This window comes from Panicum virgatum, chromosome 9N (genome assembly GCF_016808335.1).
Source record: "Panicum virgatum strain AP13 chromosome 9N, P.virgatum_v5, whole genome shotgun sequence".
Taxonomy (NCBI): domain Eukaryota; kingdom Viridiplantae; phylum Streptophyta; class Magnoliopsida; order Poales; family Poaceae; genus Panicum; species Panicum virgatum.
Window position 1 is genome coordinate 80,563,323 of NC_053153.1, and position 12,371 is coordinate 80,575,693.

At 51.7% G+C, this 12,371-nt stretch overlaps 1 protein-coding gene across 1 annotated transcript in view; it reads left to right on the top strand.

Annotated features, from left to right (window-relative positions):
- The first annotated feature begins 4,962 nt into the window (after positions 1–4,962).
- LOC120693040 (callose synthase 3-like) overlaps positions 4,963–12,371 on the top strand; it is a 35,585-nt gene continuing 28,176 nt past the window's right edge. Inside the window, exons 1-9 of the mRNA XM_039976442.1 lie at positions 4,963–5,166; positions 5,241–5,481; positions 5,639–5,739; positions 6,157–6,281; positions 6,353–6,446; positions 6,556–6,666; positions 6,760–6,876; positions 6,995–7,087; positions 7,251–7,342. Of these exons, the coding sequence (XP_039832376.1) occupies positions 5,277–5,481; positions 5,639–5,739; positions 6,157–6,281; positions 6,353–6,446; positions 6,556–6,666; positions 6,760–6,876; positions 6,995–7,087; positions 7,251–7,342 (938 nt within the window). The 5' untranslated portion in view covers positions 4,963–5,166; positions 5,241–5,276. The remainder of the gene's footprint in view (positions 5,167–5,240; positions 5,482–5,638; positions 5,740–6,156; positions 6,282–6,352; positions 6,447–6,555; positions 6,667–6,759; positions 6,877–6,994; positions 7,088–7,250; positions 7,343–12,371) is intronic.

The window sequence follows — 12,371 nt, forward strand, 5'->3', positions numbered from 1 at the left end:
TTAACCAAAGATACTAAATATGCAAATTTGAAATTATAAAATTATAAAAATTAGCATTAGCACTCGATAAAAAATGATATTAGCTGAATAGCTAAATTAAATATTTAAAATATAAAAAATTGGCATCGAATATGACTAATAAATAGATAAATGCAAGAACTAGAATACAAAAAATTATTGTTAATGTGTATAGTTATTAAGAAACATATTAAGAAGGAAAATAGCTAAATAAATAGTATAGGTCAAATGCAATAATAAATACTCAAATTTGAGTTTCATGCCAAATAAAGTTAATAAATACTCCAATTTAATGGAGATCTACATAGTATTTGTATATAGGATTTACACCATTCGATTTAATGAAGATCTAGCCATCTAAATTGGCAGAGTCCATGTCTAATTTAGTGAAGATGAAATATTCTAAACTACCCAAAAGTGTTTGTATCCAACTAAAGTTAAATATAGAGGTCGCATGACATAAAAACTCATGTTACCATCTATGTCTCGCATTAACCCTCTTTAAAGATGCAAAAAAATGACAGCAGCATAAGCGTGACAGCGCGACCATAGTTGTATTGTGTCTGTACTATAGAAAGAGATAATTGCTTTAAAAAATCTTCGGAATGCCCTGCACTACGGCGCCACCATAGTCTTAGCCTTAGATTCCAAATCACAACTTTTCGAGTCTCAAGAACATCCTGCAGTACATACAGATGCATGAAGCACACTGGATTCTACTCAAAATCATTGCCGAAATCAATCAATCCATTTCTTATAGAGCAACCAAACATCAAGATAGGGATGAAAAAAATAATGACAATGCGCAGAGTTTCAGATATTGCAATCTATTGCAAGACCATCGGCACCTTTATGATTGTCAGTGTGGGTCAATGAATACGCATGCCAATCAATGTGAGAGAAATATCCACCGAAGAATCAATGCTTTCTCCAAACAAGGATTATCATCATAAATGTTGCATATTTCTGAAGAACTTTAGTTATATAAACTAATTTGATGGTGGTCAACGAAGATTCATGATTCTGTGGGCATACAAATAGTTCAATACAAGTAATAATCGCTGGGATAAAGAGTAAAGCATTGGGAAAATCAGGGACTTAGTCGTGTGAGGAATCAAATAGCATAAATAATTCTTAACTTTGTTATCCCCGTCTAATCTTCTATAAATATATGAAAAAACACTAGGCACGGAACACAAATGTGATTTATACCTCTAAAAAAGTATAGAGAAAGAGAAGATAAAAGGATAAAGAAGCAACAACGTTGAATGGGTAAGGAAACTAGAAAAAGGAGAACAGAGAAGGCAGGCAAGCATAAATATTGTATATTGCTGAATACCTTCAGTTATACAAACTAATCTGATGGTGGTCAACAAAGATTCACGATTCTGTGGCATATAAATACAGATATGTACAGTATGCATCCGTTTTCAAGGTGACCCAAAATTAAATTCAGTCCTCAAATCAAGATTTTGCAGGTTAAAGTACTAAAATATGCAACTATAATATATAACAAAGCAACATAAAAATAGAATCTGTTCCACTAAAAGATTCCAAAGTTAGATATATACCATCGTGATCCACATGTCATTGACTCATGTGAGCCCCACATGTCAGTGAGCTAAAATTTGATGATTGATATGAATTCCTATGCATAGAAAGTTGCAGGTAGTATTCAACAAGACCAAACGAGAGAGAAATAAATTACCAAATACATCTCTTCTGTCAATATAATTTTTTTAAAAAGAATTAAATAAAAAACTAGCTACCCGCGCTATTAGCGCGGGCCACCTTCTAGTTTAAGATAAGAGAAGGAAGGAAAATTTGCCGAAACAATTTCTCTCATCCAAACGAAAATGATTAGGATATGTTGGATTAGCGCTGTCTTCCTGAATAAATTGTGGTGTGATGTGGGAACGAGGAGCCTGCTGTCCATTCATGTCGAATCTTTTTCCTTTCTGGAGCTGCTGCGCATATAGTGCTACAGTAAGCTATCGCTTCGATTAGCGACTGATACTGACCCTAACATGATAAATTGATAATGGTAGTGATGCTTAAAAAGTTATAAACCTGTATCTCGAGATGCGTTTTTCTGTACGCTGAAGAACGTGAACGATGCTCCCCTCCGGAAACATATTCCTTTCCTCAACCAGAGATAGATAGGGAGCAGGAGTGGACTCGAGATGCGTACTAGTTTTATCGATCCGAGCAGGATGGATTAGCGTGCAGTGGAACATGATGCACATTCTTCGGCCAACCGAAGGGACCTGATTAGGCCTGCTCCCATTCCCCGCCCCTACCCGCAGCAGTACCATTAATTTTTGCCAACCCGCCCCAACCCAAATATTTAACTAATCAACACGCTCCAATCCGCCCCACCAATGGTGGGTTATGCAATTTCCTCACCAAACTGATCGATGTAACCACATATGCTGCTGTCCTCTCTGATCCCCAAGCGAAACCGCACCACGGCGATGGAATCCGACTTCAGCATGGCCATGTGACGGTGCCGTTCCCGGCGCAGGGCCACCTGAACCAGCTCCTGCACCTCTCCCTGCTGCTCGCGTCTTGGGGGCTCCCCGTCCACTTCGCCGCGCTGGAGCCGCACCTCCGGGAGGCCCGCGCGCGCCTCCACGGCTGGGGCGGCGGCGCCGCCAACTCCCTTCTCCTCTCCATGGTCCGCTTCCGCGCGCTCGAGGTCCCCACGCACGAGTCCCCTGCCCCCGATCCCGCGTCCCCGTTCCCGGCGCACATGCTGCCCCTCTTCGAGGCCTTCTGCGTCGCCGTGCGGGGGGAGGCCGCGCGGTTGCCCAACGGCGAGGCGCTCGGGGAGGCGCTCGGGGTGCACTGCCTCGCCGCCTCGTACAACGTCGGGTGGGCGGACCCCGGGCACGCCCTTCTGCGGGACCACAGCCTCGTCTTCCACCCGCCCGACGCCTGCGCGACCAAGGAGTTCGTGGCTCTCGCCAAACAGATGGGGCAGGAGCGCAGGCGCGCTCCCCGGCGCCGGTATGGTCGTCAACACCTGCCGCGCGCTCGAGGGCGACGGCGGCGGGCTGAAGTAGGCGGCGACCGAGACCTTGGGCATGATGATGGGGATGTGGGTGGTGTAGATGGCGCCGACGATGCCGGGGATCCCCGAGTCGGCCTGGAAGCGGGCCTTGAAGCCGGCGGCGGCAGCAGCATCGGGCCAACGGAGGAAGCGGCGGTGTCGCCTTCTTGGCTTCTTGCGGAGCAGGCGATTTGTTTCTACCCCCACCCCGCTCCAACCCGTGAATGCAGCCCACCCTGCCCCAACCCGTTGGTCTCTAAACCCGTTACTACCTACACAAACGGATCCCCATTCGAAAACCCGCCCCAAAATCTCCATCTGACGCCACCCCACTAGCAGGCCTAGACCTGATCGCGACCCTACCGGTGCGGTGCTTGATTGATTTCAGTGCTTCAATGCCCGGTGCCCCCCAAAAGAAAAAGGTCCCGATGATAGCACGCAAGTACTCAGCAAAGATGCAACAGAGAAAGACCCCCAGGGGTGTCCATTTCCATCTTGTGATAAGGTTGGCCAATTTACTTCAAAAAGATAAGGTTGGCCAGGAGAAGCAACGGGCTGCCTCCAAATGAAGATCAATCCCATGATCTGAATTCTGAAGCGAGCAATTCCAGCAGGGCTGAGGAGACTTCTGTTTGGGTCTTCCTGGGCGCACTGCCACATGCAGGGAGTACCACTATGGACTGGGGTGTCTTCTTTACTTGATGTGCTTGACTGACTTGCATAGCTTGACTTGTATATCGCTAGCTTTCTGGCGCTCATTCATCACGACACTTGTCTCCTTGATGGCGCAGTTACGCAGTGTGCAGAGAGATCTGTCGTCTGTTTCCTTGGACACCATACATCAAAATCGTTGTTTCCTCTGGGAAAGACGGTTATGGCAGTCGCGGTGTCGCACACGGCACCTTACAACGCCAATAATCTGTCATCCATTCGCGATACCATCACAAAAGCCTCCCCAACTTTGGAATGGTTTCTATCCGTCGGTGAAGAGGTTGCAGGTAGTTTTCAAAAAAAAAGAAAAACAAGAGTTACAGGCGTCTCTGCGGCGCAACGTGGCTTGGCAGATCGCCGAGGACGGACGCTGATGCTTGGCGACGACGCCAAGAAATCCGCCTTTTGATGAGCCGAAACCGCCGCCCGCACGCACCCACCGGTCCACGGCCTCTCGACTCTCCTCCGCTTCCAGTGGCAGGGTGCGGTAAATAGAGTCCAACTTCCAGCCCGGGGTCACCGGCCCCTTGCGCTTCCGGTGTCGTCTTCCCACTTCCCTCCCACCGCAAAGCTCTCCCCCCTCCCCCCCCCGTCTCCTCCCTCCCAACTCAAAAACCTCCCGTCCGACGTCCCCAGCAGGCCAGCACCACCGCTCGCGTCGCGCCGATCACCAAAATCATCACGCCCACCAAGCGGGAAGCCAGCCGCAGCCGGCCCGCCGCCTCTCCTTCCGCGGCTCCGCTCTCGCCGTCGAGCCAGGGAAGACCATCGCTCCGCGCGCCGGCGAGGTTTTCCGTTTCCCCGCGTGCGAGGTGCGTAACCGCTCGCCTTGTCTCTTATTTCTACCGTGGAAGGTTCCAGAAGGTTCTGGACTTCTCTATTTGGTTCGATTCCGATTTCCGATCACGTGCTGCGTTGTGTGGAGCTGCCGAAATCCTCCTCCTAGTCATCGCCAGTCTTACACAAGGCTCCCGTGTGCTCAGCGGAAAGCGGAGCTGCTTCGAATAGGCGCGGCGCTGCATAGCGGGCTCCATGCTGCATACCATTTTAGTTGGGCGCGTGCGATTCTGCTAGTAGGTTGGGTTCTGCATTTTTTGGTGCGGGGCGCAGTGCTCTGCCAAGAGATTTACCACCTATGTTTTCTGCTTGCAGTTGCAGTTCAGAAGCTCAAGTGCACAATCTGGAGTGGGCCATTTTTTTAATTTCTTTTTGGTAGCTTCTGAGAACAATTGGTTTATCGGTCGCTCATGCTGCCAGGTTTTCAAACGCTGAATTCGGGGAATTCCAGGCATGGGCTAGCTTCAAAGCACGGTTTCCGGGTGGTTGGTTGAGCTGCCGGGATTCATTCCCCGTATGTGCTGAATCGTTGAGACGGGTGCAGCAAGGTACTGCGCACAACTGTTCCATGTGCGTTATGGAACCATCATGGTGCTAAGCTCCCCTCGGTTTGTGTATCCAGCTCTCGGGTGGTGAGTGGTGACCAGAAGTGATCGCGATGACGTCCTTGTCACGAACGCTGTCCCGGGCGGGGCTGATGCAGCAGCCAGGGCCTCGACGCATCATGAGGACACAGACCGCTGTGAACCTTGGTGAGCCCATGTTTGACAGTGAGGTGGTGCCATCATCGCTTGTTGAGATTGCGCCCATTCTCCGTGTTGCCAATGAGGTTGAGGGGGCCAACCCCCGCGTCGCCTATCTCTGTAAGATACCCCGCTCCGTTCCTCTCATGTTCTGAAGAAAAAAGGAGTCTGTACAATTTTCAGAAAGAAAAATCCATGAATGAATATGGTTAAATATACTATCCTACTCCATACCAGTTCCAGTCATATTAATCAGCATATCTGCAATAATTGATAGGTCGTTTCTATGCATTCGAAAAGGCTCACAGGTTAGATCCGACTTCAAGTGGTCGTGGTGTCCGACAATTCAAGACAGCTCTCTTACAACGGCTTGAAAGGGTATGAGTTTGAAATAATACTTCTAGTTGGTCATTGTTTGCATCTATGCATATTCTGCAATTGTCTAACATATGCACGACCAAGAATCCAAGATGCCTCTGTGTATTTCTATCCTTTATTTAGTTTGCCTCCCAGTTGCGCATCAGCTTATACACTTCACTGCCCTCTAACACTGTTATGTTTCAACACTGACATATCTCTAGTGTACAATTCTATCACATGCTAGTAATGGAACCACTTCCATGATCTGACAAATGGTTAATTGAAATCCCTTCTCATCAGAAAAATTGGAAAGCTTTTGATTGACAACAATGCCTTGTTTCATTTTTTTTAAAAGAACAAATTCATGTGATGTTGAGCCAACTGTACAGTTATGTAATATAAATTTTATTACTTGCTAATCATTTGCTTTGTTAGGAGAATGAGCCCACCTTGATGGGAAGGGGACAGAAAAGTGACGCACGGGAAATACAGACATTCTATCAACAGTACTACAAGAAATATATTCAAGCACTTCAGAATGCTTCTGACCAAGTAGATCGGTATGTATGCTACATTTCCTTTTGATTCCATATTCTCCTTGGTCATCAATGTTGACACTTCATTCACGCAGTGCCCAACTAACCAAAGCCTACCAGACTGCTGCTGTTCTATTTGAAGTTTTAAAAGCAGTTACCCAACAACATGCTGTTGAAGTTGACCATGAGGTGTAACCAACTTATTTACTTCCCTTTGCTGTTTCTGCAGTTCAATAATGATAATATGGTTATTGCACCTATGCAAGTGATAGTCGTTACAGATTTTGTATGTCTTTAGATCTTGGAAGCTGCTGATAAGGTTAAAGAGAAGACGAAGATTTATCTCCCTTTTAATATTCTCCCTCTTGATCCGGATAGCGGCAATCAGGCCATCATGAAATTTCCAGAGGTTTTTTTTTCAACACTCTTTCTCTTTAATGAAGTTATCCTGTCAATTTAAGGATGTCCAAATGAAGTAACTTTTATTTTTTCAACCTCTAAGATCCAAGCTGCTGCCTCTGCTCTTCGTAATACCAGGGGTCTTCCATGGCCCAAAAATTATGAGCATAAAGTGAACGAGGACCTTTTGGACTGGCTGCAAGCTATGTTTGGCTTTCAGGAAAGGCGATCTACACTTTTTTAGTTATTGTATATATTTTTATTATTGTATATTTTTATGTTGGCTTTAAACTGATTCAATTATTTATTTATTATTTTGTCAATATCTTGACATGCAGACAGATAGTGTTTCGAATCAAAGGGAACATTTGATTTTACTTCTTGCTAACATACATATACGAAGAAATCCGAAGACTGATCAACAATCCAAGGTTTTCTTTCTTTTGTAAATATTCAACCACTTGGTTGATCTAATTTAAAATTTCTTACTTCTTTGTTATGTTCCATGACAATTAGCTTATTTCTATTCCTGTTGACATTCCTTTTAATTGTTTTTGAAGTCTACCATTTCACTTTTCATGATTCTTGTTGCAGTTGGATGACAACGCACTAAATGATGTGATGAAAAGATTATTTAAGAATTACAAGAAGTGGTGCACATATCTTGGTCGCAAGAGCAGCCTTTGGTGACTATCTTAAGAACCGAACTTTTTTCCATATAACTATCCATTTGTACAAGCAGTGCTTTGCCATTTTAATAATACAACAACAACAACTACTACTATTGGTGTATATTGAGCCCATGTGTATAGATGCCCATTTAGAAGCCCATGTATAGGGATTATATATATCCACCCTTCTAGGGTTGGAGGAATCCATTAATTATTCCTTCCTACATGGTATCAATAGCCTAGGGTTTCCTCCTCTCTCTCTCCCTCCCATCCAGCCCGCAGCTGCCGCCGCCGCCGGCCCCCTCCCTTCCCCTCTCCTCCTTCCCTCCCCTCCCTTCCTCCTCCTCTGCTCCAAGCGCCCCTTCCTCTGCTTTGGGCTCCACCGCAGCCTGGGCCGCCGCCCCCTCCTCTGCTTCGGGGGCCGGTGCCGCCTGGGGCCGCCGAGGGCCTAAAAGGATCGGGTGCTCTAGCCTAAGAGGGGGAGGGGGTGAATTAGGCACTCTAAAAAACTTAGACCTATCGCTCCAACTAGTTTGCACAATTTTAAACTGAAACAAGCTATCTAGATGTGCAACTATGGTTGTTCTAGTGTAAAACCCCTATCCCAAAAGAGTTTAGCAACCTATAGCCTTTTCTATCAAGAAATTACTCTATGAAAGTAAAGGCATACAAATTGCTAGTATGAAATGCGGAAACTTAAAGAGCGGGATAGGAGATAGCAAACTCTTGACGCGGATGTTTATCCCGTGGTTCGGTTAGCCACAAAGGCACACCTACATCCACGTTGTTGTAGCACTCACTAAAAGTATGCTACTCGGCCACCAAGTCTCTTCCGTGAACACAATCACGGTCACCTTGGCCCCGGGTTCCACTAAGGAGCTTCTCCACAAATGATGGGGGTCTCCACGTCCCCCGCACAAAGTGTCGTCGCCGCTCCACACCAAGTCGGAGGGTCGATGACGTTGCCGGCGAGCCTTCAAAGCTCCAAGGTGCCGGCGCACCAAAATCTTCTTTTGGTTCAGTTAAGAACCACAGCACAAAGGCTCTAGGCCTTGCAAACTCACTCACTAAGAGTTATCCTTTACACAACACTCTCAAAGTGTGCTAAGAGCTAAGGATATGATCACTATGCTCTTGTATGGCTTGAAGATGTTCTTGAGTATGTGTGGGAAGTCCAGCAAACTTCAAATGGCCGGGGTGATGCGTATATATAGGCCACCAAGTCTGGTAGCCGTTGCTCCAACGGTCAGCAGAAAATCTGCGTATCATCGGATGAACCGATGCCTCTGGCTGGGGTAGCGTCGGTTCATCCGGTCACTCATAACCCGAAGTAACCGTTGAACTCCTGACAGCTGACGGCATTACACCGATGGTATGCACCGATGCTTCACCGGTTCAACCGGTGCTGAAGACTTGGCTCTTGCGCGACTTGCATCGTCTATGGAACACAGTACATCCAATGCACCGATGCCCCCTTTTGAACCATCGGTTCATCCGGTGCCTATAAACTGACTTGGCTTTGATTCCCTTCTGCACCAAAATACCATGGCGTCGGTTCTTCCGACAACTATCGGATGCACCGATGCTCATGAGTCGGTTCTTCCGGTGCTACCGACCGAAAAGCTTTCAGCGGAACCCCCGTAGGGGCGGCCCTTCGGGCCTAACTTTGCCTATCTTTTCTTTGTCATCACTAGAACCTAAAAGACTAAGAATGATCATCTTAACAATCATATTAGTTCAAGTGTTGTGTGTCATCAATCGCCAAAACAATATATTGAAATATGGCATGAGAGGCCATTTTCGCTACAGGGCCCCTGCCCGCCGCCGCAGCAGCCACTAGCGCGAGCGCGGGAGCGCCGGGCGCGCTGGGCGCCGCCGCCGCCGCCTAGCCCCAGATCCGGCCGCCCCCTCCCCTACCCTCCTCTGCTGCCGTTGCCAGGCTGGCCGCCAGACCCTCTACAGCCGCCGCCGCCGCCTGGGCGGCCGCTGCAGGTCCTGGCGCCTCTGCTGCGCCCTGGCGCGCCCTGGCTGCCACTCTGGTCGCCATCGCGAAGGCGCCGGGGGCCGCTGCGGGTGCTGCCGCCGCGGGCGAGCTCACCCTGGTGCTGCAGCCTCCCGGGCAAGGCCCGCAGCTGGTGCAGGGGCCCAGCGCCGCCCTGCAGCAAGCTCCCGCTGCGGATCCGGGCCTGCTGCGCGGCCCAGCGCCCGATCCAGACGCCTCTGCTGGAGGGGATGCAGGGGCCATGGGCGCAGGAGCCGATCCGGCCCTGCTGCACGCCCCACCGTCCGATCCAGCTGCTGTCGCCGCCACCATCGCCGCCGCCGCCGCCCCCCACGCCGTCGTCGTTGCCGGCAAGCAGCCTGCCACCGCCGCCGCCGATCCCGCGTTGTCCGGCCTCGGGATGGCGCCCGCGGATGCGCCGCTCGCCGCTCACCGAGGGCAGCAGGCCGACGCCGCTCTCGCCGCGGCCCTCCTCGCCACCAAGTCGGAGGCTTCGACGGCCCAGGAGCGGGTCCGCGTGGCAGCCCTCGCCTGGGAGCGCGAGTGCGCCACGGCCGACGCCCTCGCTCTCCGGGTCGCCAAGGCGGAGCGCTACCTCCGCGTCTCCTCCGGCCAGCCCGTCGGCCCCGGGCACGGCGTCTCTTCCTCCCACCAGGCCCCGCCCGCTGGATCTGGAGACCGGTATGACCCGACCGACCCCATGGTCGCCCAGCTCCACCCCAGGCCGCCAGCGTCCAGAACATCAGGGCCCTGGTCACCGTCCTCCACGACCCCGCGTCCTCCTCCTACGGCCGCTGGCGGGACCAGGTCCTCGTCACCCTCTGCCGCTACGCCCTCGACGACCACGTCCTCGTCGACTCGCCGATCGAGACACTGGACGTGGCGTGGCTACGCCTCGACAGCGTCGCCCTGTCCTGGATCTTTGGGACCATCTCCCTAGATCTTCAGGACCTCATCAGGACCCACGGCGGCACCGCGCGGCAGGCCTGGGTGGCGTTCGAGGGGCAGTTCCTCGGCAACGCCGAGTACCGCGCCCTCCAGCTCGACGCCACCTTCCGCACCTTCGTACAGGGGGACCTCTCCATTGGTGAGTACTGCCAGCGGATGAAGGGCAAGGCCGATGCTCTTCACGACCTCGGGGATCAGTTGTCCGATCGGGTCTTGGTGCTCAATGTCCTGCGGGGCCTGAGCTGCACCTATGACCAGAGGCCCTTCCCCTCCTTCCTGCAGGTCCGGGACGACCTCGCCCTCGAGGAGATCACCAGGGGTCTCGCGCCCGGATCGCCCTCGTCCACCTCCACCGCGCTCGTCGCTGCACCACCGGCTTCCTCCGCCGCTCGTGCCACCTCTCTCCTTGGTGCTGCTCCCGCTGGGCAGACCGGAGGTGTGTGTGTGGGGGGGGGGGGGGGGGCGTGGACGTCATCGGCTGGGGGGGGAGGGGGGCGTGGTGGTGGTGGTCCTGCATCTGGGGGTACCGGTACCGGTGGGGGCCGTCGGGGCGCGCCGACTCCTCCGGCTTGACTACCGCTCCTGCCCCTGCCCCTGGAGGGACGCCCTGGCCATCCTTCAGCAACCCATGGTCAGGGCGCATCTCGATGTGGCTGTTCCAGGGTCCGGGAGGGGGGCCTCGTCCTCAGCTCCAGCTGGCGGCCATATTCACCGGTGCTGCTCCCCTCTCCGTGCCGTACTGGACCCCGCCCGCTCAGCCCAGCCAGCAGCTGACCTGGCCTAGGGGGTGGGACCAGGCCGCTCTGGCGCAGTCCTTCAGCACCATGGGACTGACGCCGCCGGTCAGCACCGAGTGTATCGCCGACTCGGGTGCCTCGTTCCACACCACTCCTAATGCCGGTATCCTCTCTTCTGTCCGACCCCCACACCCCTCTTGTCCTTCTTCTATTATGGTTGGTGATGGGTCTTGCCTTCCTGTCACCGTCGTGGGTTCTGCTCCTCGTCTTCCTAATGTTCTTGTTGCTCCTCAAATGGTTCTATCGAATTTGACTCTTCTGGCCTTACTGTGAAGGATTCGGCTTCCCGACGTCCGCTCCTCAGATGTGACAGCCCAGGGCCCCTTTACACTCTTCGGCTTCCTGCTTCCGCTACTCCGTCTTCGACTTCTTCTTCGTCTACTGCTTTTGCCGTGACGCCTTCTTAGACCACCTGGCACCGCCGACTTGGACACCCCGGCTGCGACGTTTTGGCTCAGCTTAGTCGTAGTACCGATGTTCCATGTACTATGGCTCCTGCTGAGCATCTTTGTCATGCGTGCCAGTTAGGTCGTCATGTTCGACTTCCATTTTCTTCTTCTTCTTCGCATGCTGCGCACGCTTTTGATCTTATTCACTGTGACGTGTGGACATCTCCTGTACTCAGCATGTCTGGGTACAAATATTATCTGGTCATTGTTGATGATTTTTCTCATTACTCTTGGACTTTCTCTTTGCGCTCCAAGTCTGAGACCTTCCCCACTCTCCTCCACTTCTTTGCCTGGGTGTCCACTCAGTTCGGCCTCACCGTTAAGGCCGTCCAGTGTGACAACGGGCGGGAGTTCGATAACTCCATCTCCCGTTCCTTCTTCCTCTCTCGGGGTGTTCAGTTGCGTATATCTTGTCCGTATACCTCTCCTCAGAACGGCAAGGGGGGAGCGGATGATTCGCACGACGAACGACGTCGTGCGCACCCTTCTGATCCAGGCCTCTCTGCCCCCGCACTTCTGGGCTGAGAGCCTCCACACCACCACCTACCTGCTCAACCGCCTTCCGTCCACTGCTTCTCCTGCTCCGACTCCACACCACTCTCTCTTCGGTACCCCTCCTCGCTACGACCACCTTCGGGTCTTCGGGTGTGCGTGTTACCCTAACACCTCCGCCACCGCTTCTCACAAGCTGGCGCCCCGCTCAACTCGTTGTGTGTTCCTCGGTTACTCCCCTGACCACAACGGGTACCGATGCTTTGACCTCATCTCTCGCCGCGTCCTGATCTCCCGACACGTCATCTTTGACGAGTCGGATTTCCCCTACTCCACCTCCTCCACTCCTTCTCTTG